The sequence below is a fragment of the Neovison vison genome, chromosome 12, assembly GCF_020171115.1.
Source record: "Neovison vison isolate M4711 chromosome 12, ASM_NN_V1, whole genome shotgun sequence".
Classification (NCBI taxonomy): domain Eukaryota; kingdom Metazoa; phylum Chordata; class Mammalia; order Carnivora; family Mustelidae; genus Neogale; species Neogale vison.
Window position 1 is genome coordinate 96,938,480 of NC_058102.1, and position 6,170 is coordinate 96,944,649.

A 6,170-nucleotide genomic window follows, 5' to 3' on the forward strand; every position below is an offset into this window, starting at 1 on the left:
TTGTTGATTTTGATGAGAGTTCTCTGTGCCTTCTGGATCTGGATGTCTGCTTCCTTCCCCAGATTAGGGAATTTTTTTGCTATTAGTTTTTCAAATATATGTTCTTTCCCCTTTTCTCTTTCTTCTCATGGGTCTCCCATAATATGAATGTTATTATGTTTGGTGGAATCACTGAGTTCTATAAATCTATTTTCCTGTTGCATAATTCTTCTTTCTCTCTTTTGTTAAGCTTCATTATTTTCCATTATTTTGTCTTCTAGGTCATTATTTCATTCCTCTACTTCTTCCAGCCTGATGTATGTTGCATTGAGCCTGTTTCCAATCTCATTTATTGCAGTCTTCATCTCTGATGGATTCTTTTTAACCTTTTATCTCTATGGTATGACTCTCACTGATGTCTTCTATTCTGTTCTCAAGCTCAGTGAGTATCCTTACGATTGTTGTTTGAGATTCTCCATTAGACATGTTAATTACATCTATTTTGATGAGATCTCTGGCTGTGGCCTTGGGATACAGTCTCCTGCCTTGACATTATATCTAAGTCTCTGTCTTTTTCTCTGTGTTAGAAAAGCCAGTTATGTCTCCTGTTTCTGAAAGTAATGGCTTTATGAAGATGAGGTTATTCAATGCCCTGGGCCTTGTGCTTCAAGGGATTTCTCCTGTGTGTGCTGCCTGAAGTCTTCTGTGAGATTATGGCTGCTCTATCCTTCAGGCCAGTCATCTGCAGAGGCACTCCTTGCATATTATTGGCAGTGCTTGGTTTTGTCCTGAAGGTGGAAAGTTTTAAGTAAGTATGCTCTGGTTTGCTTGTGAAATGAGACCTGTCACCACCTCCACTGAACTGAGGCCCTAATAAACCACTTGGTGTGGGCAGGGGTTTGTGCTGATCTTCTGGGTGTGGGACCTGTTGTTGTGGGACTGAGGGAAGCTTTACTGAGAAGGGCAGTTCACCTGGTATACAGGGGCTTGGTGTAAGCAAGTTAGGTAGCCAGTGTAGATAATCTCCTGCTTCCTGAGAGGCTCTGTGTTTATGCTGAGGTCTTGGTAAAGGGAATAGTGCTGGTCAGCTGTTTTGTTCCCAGAGAGGTGTCTCATGAATGCTGTCTCTGAGAGACTTCCTCCAAGAAGTATGAATAATTTCCCCACTGTGTGACCTAGGCATACTTTAGATCACTGTTTCCACACTGTCTGCCCCCAGGTTGTTTTCTGGCCTTCTCTCCAGGAGCAGCAAAGTGGCTCTATCCTAGCCAAGCCCCCTGTCCTGTACAACTTAGGAATCTCTTCAATGAATGTTGTTGAGAAAAGTGGATAGCAACATTCAAAAGAAAGAAACTGGACCACTTTATTACACTATAAAAAAATAAATGCAACATGATTAAAGACTTAAATATAAGACCTGAAACCATAAAAATCCCAGAAGAGAACACAGGCAGTAACTTCTTTGATGTTAGCTCTAGCACCTTTCTAGATAATGTCTCCTGAAGCAAGGGAAAAAAAAAGCAAAAATAAAGTATTGGGACTTCATCAAAATAAAAACATTTACATAGTGAAGGAATAATCAACAAAACTAAAAGGGAATCTATGGAATGGGAGAAAATATTTGCTATTGACATATCTTACAAAGGGTTATATCCAAAATAGGTAGAGAATTTATAAAACACAACACCCAAACCTGGAACAATCCAATTAACAAATGGGCAGAAGAAAAGAATAAACATTTTTTCAAAGATATCCACATGAAGAGATGCTCAACATCATTTGTCATCAGAGAAATGAAAATTGAAACTACAATGAAATGTCACCTCACCACTCTTACACAGTTTGTGAGAGGGCAAACTGGTACAGCCAGTCTGAAAAACATTTATGTAGGTTCTAAAGGAATTTAAAATAGAACTACCCTATTATACAGTAATTTCATTACTAGGTAATTACCTAAAGGATACAAAAATACTAATTCAAAGGGATACATGCACCCTGATGTTTATAGCAACATTATCTACAATAGCCAAATTGTGGAAATGGCCCATGTCCAACAATCAAAGAGTGGATAAAGAAGATGTGGTATATATTTACAATGGAATATTACTCAGCCATAAAAGAATGGGATCTTGCCATTGCAATGACATGGGTGGAGCTAGAGAGTATAATGATAAGCAAAATAAGTCAGTCAGAGAAAGACAAAAATACCATACGATTTCATTCATCTGTGGAATTTAAGAAACACAACAAACCACCAAAGTGAAAAAGAAGAGAGAGAGAGGCAAGCCAAGAAATGGACTCTTAACTATAGAGAACAGACTGATGGCTACCAGAGAGGAGGTGAATGAAGGGATGGTTTAAATAGGTTGCAGGGATTAAGGGGTATACATGTACAGCATCTGGTGTTGAGTCATTATACTGTACACCTGAAACTAATATTACAGTGTGTGTTAACTAACTGGAATTAAAATAAAAATGAAAAAAAAACCTTATAAAAAATGAAAAAAAATTACACACATTTGATGTATACACCTTAATGAGTCTGTGCATTGACAGATATTTTGAAGCCAGTCATATTTATGGCCATTGGTCATAATATATTATCATTTTTAATATATTGCTTGATTAGGTTTGGTAAAATTTTATTCAGACTTTAACGTCTACATTTATGGAGGATATTGATGTGAAGTTTTTTGAAATGTATTTGTTTGGTTTTGGTATCGGGGTAAGGTGGGTCTCCAATGAGTTGGGAAGTACTTCTTTCTTTTCTAATTTTCTAGAAGAATTAATGGAAAATTGGTATGATTTATTCCTTAAGTGTCTGGTAGAAAATACCAGTGGAGATACCCAACTAGGTGTTTTCTTTGTGGGAAAGATTTTAATCTTTTCTTTTTTTTCCATTTTATTTTATTTGATTTCTTTTGAGTGTTAATCATATTTTCTATTTCTTTAGTATTTGGTTGTTGGGATCTTGAAAATACGCATTTTTCCTTTTTATTAAGTTTTAAATTTTAATTCCAGTGTGATTAACATATAGTGTTATATTAGTTTTATGTGTATGATGTACTGATTCAGCAATTCTGTACATTACTCAGTGCTTATCTTGGTAACTGTACTCTTTAATCCCCATCACCAATTTCACCCATCTCTCCATCCACCTCCTCTGCCCTGAAGGATGGTAATGAAAGGAATAAAAAGGCTGAGGTAGTTAGAATGATGTAAGAACATCAGATCCACTAGAAGATTTGTTCTACAGGAGGGGCAATGGGATGCATCACCAGGGAGATAAGGAATGTGCTGCTGAGAAGGATATCAGCATCACAAGAAAATTCAGTAATGACACTCATTCATCAGGAATGATGGTAGGACATATGGTTACAGGTCTAGGCTTGTTAATTTTCATGGGTATGATGGGGCCCAAAGGAGTAGAGGCCAAGTGGCTTCACTTGACTGTCAGAAGCATTTATTAGGATTAGCAAAGTCAGTGGGGTAACCAAGGGACTTGAACTGCAGGAAGTTGTGGAGATAGTCAATAGATCATAGCATTCTAAGCCCTCCCTAAGTAGCATCTTTAACACCTCCAATCTTCTCAATTTCATTTATGAATGTACTCTCTAAAAGTCAGGCACACTTTGCCACACTCCAGCTTTTACAGATTTTGGTCATTGTTAACAAGGTCTAAGATATCACCTCACTTGATTTTTCCTTTTTTTATTTTTAAAAAGATTTTATTTATTTATTTGACACAGAGAGAGATCACAAGAAGGCAGAGAGGCAGGCAGAGAGAGAGAGAGGGGAGAGCAGGCTCCCCGCTGAGCAGAGAGCCCAATGCAGGACTCAATCTCTGGACCCTGAAATCATGACCTGAGCTGAAGGCAGAGGCTTAACTCATTGAGCCACCCACGTGCCCCCTGATTTTTCCTTTAAATTGAGTCCAAAGATTCCTAAATTAACAGTTTTCCTTCTGATTTCGGCTCTCAAATGAGAGTCAGAAATGTCCTTGTGAACAATCATGAGATTCCATACTGTCACCTAGAGTAGGAAATATTTTCTGTAGGAGATACTGGAAAGAGGTAATCTTTAAGAACTATAAGAGGGAGAAGCTTGAGAAAGCAAATTGGTGAAAACCTGAGAAAGATTATCTGGAGTAGAATTGTTTTTGTGTATGACCTCATAAATTACATTTTCTGGGAAGTACCTAGGAATTTCTGACAAAGTGTGCCTACAAGTTTTTGATAGTTATTGGTAAGATGAAGAGCTTCATGTGGAAAAATAGACATTCATTCAGCTGATCACCAAATTTATGATAAGCAAAATAATTTTTAATCATATAGTTATTTATTGTATGTAGTTTAAAGATATTTTCCCCTAGTTTTCACCTTTATTAAAAGATATGTATCAGAAAAAAATCTTTGAATATCTTTCTCTTGCTTGCAAATTTGAAATAAAATTTTGATACATATGCACAATCCATTGATATGAGCAATTACTTTGAAAGAGATTTCAGAAACTCAAGTTATCAGTTGGAGTAACTTCATGAATTTTCTTCAGAATTTTCATTGATTTTTGAGGCCATTAAAATGAATAAAGATGCACTATTTTCCTGGTGACATCCTTGAAAGCTTGTTTTACTTGTTTGTTCCTTAGAGTGTAAATGAATGGGTTCAATAAAGGGGCAACTGAGGTATTGAGCACAGCTACTCCCTTATTGAAGGCAATTCCTTCTCTTGCTGAGGGCTTTATATACATGAAGATGCAGCTGCCATAAGAGAGGGAGATGACAATCATGTGGGAAGAACACGTGGAAAAGGCCTTTTTCCTTTGCTGAGCAGAAGGGATCCTGACGACGGTCCAGACGATGTTTGTATAGGAGAAAATCACCAGTACCAGGGTGACCACCAAGGTGACAACTGCTAAGATAAAGTCAAGCAGCTCCAGGAATCTTGTGTCTGAGCAAGATATTTCTAGGAGGGGTCCATAGTCACAATAGTAATGGTTCAGTATGTTGGAGGCACAGAAATCCAGCTGACTGGTGAGGATGATTGGGGATATGATGATTAGAAATCCAGCCAACCAAGAGCAGAGAACCAGCTGGATGCAGACCTTGCTGCTCATGATGGTCAAGTAATGCAAGGGTCTGCAGATGGCCACATAGCGGTCATAGGACATGGCAGCCAGAAGGTAAAACTCCGTGGCTCCGAAGAAGATGGCAAAGAAATACTGAGTGAAACAGCCAGCAAAGCTGATGGTCTTGTTGCCAGTTGTGATGCTGAACAGCAGCCTGGGAGTGAAAGTGGTTGTGAAGGAAATTTCTAAGAAGGAGAAATTCCGGAGGAAGAAATACATGGGAGTCTGGAGGTGGGAGTCCAGTAGTGTAAGGGTGATGATTGTCAGGTTTCCAATGATGCTGAATATGTAGGTGAGGAGGAGAAATATAAAGATTATAGGTTTGATCTCTGGGATGTCTGTTAGTCCCAACAGAATGAATTCTGTCAGAAAGGTTTGGTTTTTCATTGCTAACCTTTGCTGCCTGTGAAGCTGAGAAGGAGATAAACAAGTGATGAGAAGGATAGCAAAACTCAGGAATATTGAGTGAGGATGTGGCTTTACCTTGGAATTTGTTCATGGGAAATTCTTTTGCCCAACTGACAAAAGGAGAATGTTGGTCTCAATCTGGCCCCAAATCTATATGATAAAGTCCCCATTTAGGAGGTTTTATTTGAGACCTTTTCCTTAGAATAACACATGGCCACCCGGCTCTTCTTAATGCATATTGTGTATTTTTTCTTTCCTTCCTTCCTTCCTTCTTTCTTTCTTTCTTTTTAGAGATAGAGATAGCAAGTGAGTGGGGGTAAGGGGAGGAACAGATGGAAAGGGAGAGAGAATCTTAAGCAGGATCTATACCCAGTGTGGAGCCAATGCTGGGCTCGGTCTCATTATCCTGAGATCATGACCTGAGCTGAAATTAAGAGTCAGATGCTTAACCAACTGAGCCACCTAGGCACCTGGCATATTCTGCATTTTCATTTTTACTCTCTTTTTCTTACGTTTCCTCTCATATCTATGCAGCCCTTTTCCTATGATAGGAATGTCCCTTTCTTCAGCCTTATTGCTTTAATTATTTGCTTCATTGCCCTCTTCAACATACTGGATATCTGTCCTATTCTTTGTTCTATCTTATAACAATCTCC

General features: G+C 38.3%; 1 protein-coding gene across 1 annotated transcript; it reads right to left on the reverse strand.

The window, feature by feature from the left end:
• Positions 1-4,554: 4,554 nt before the first annotated feature.
• Positions 4,555-5,493, reverse strand: LOC122890988 (olfactory receptor 6C4-like). Its single transcript, XM_044226398.1, has one exon. The coding sequence runs from the start codon at positions 5,491-5,493 to the stop codon at positions 4,555-4,557; it is 939 nt and encodes a 312-aa protein (XP_044082333.1).
• Between the last annotated feature and the right edge of the window lie 677 nt (positions 5,494-6,170).

What these genes read in the sequence shown, in the direction of transcription:
- LOC122890988 (XM_044226398.1), bottom strand. Translation starts at nt 5,493, where the DNA reads ATGAAAAACCAAACCTTTCTGACAGAATTCATTCTGTTGGGACTAACA.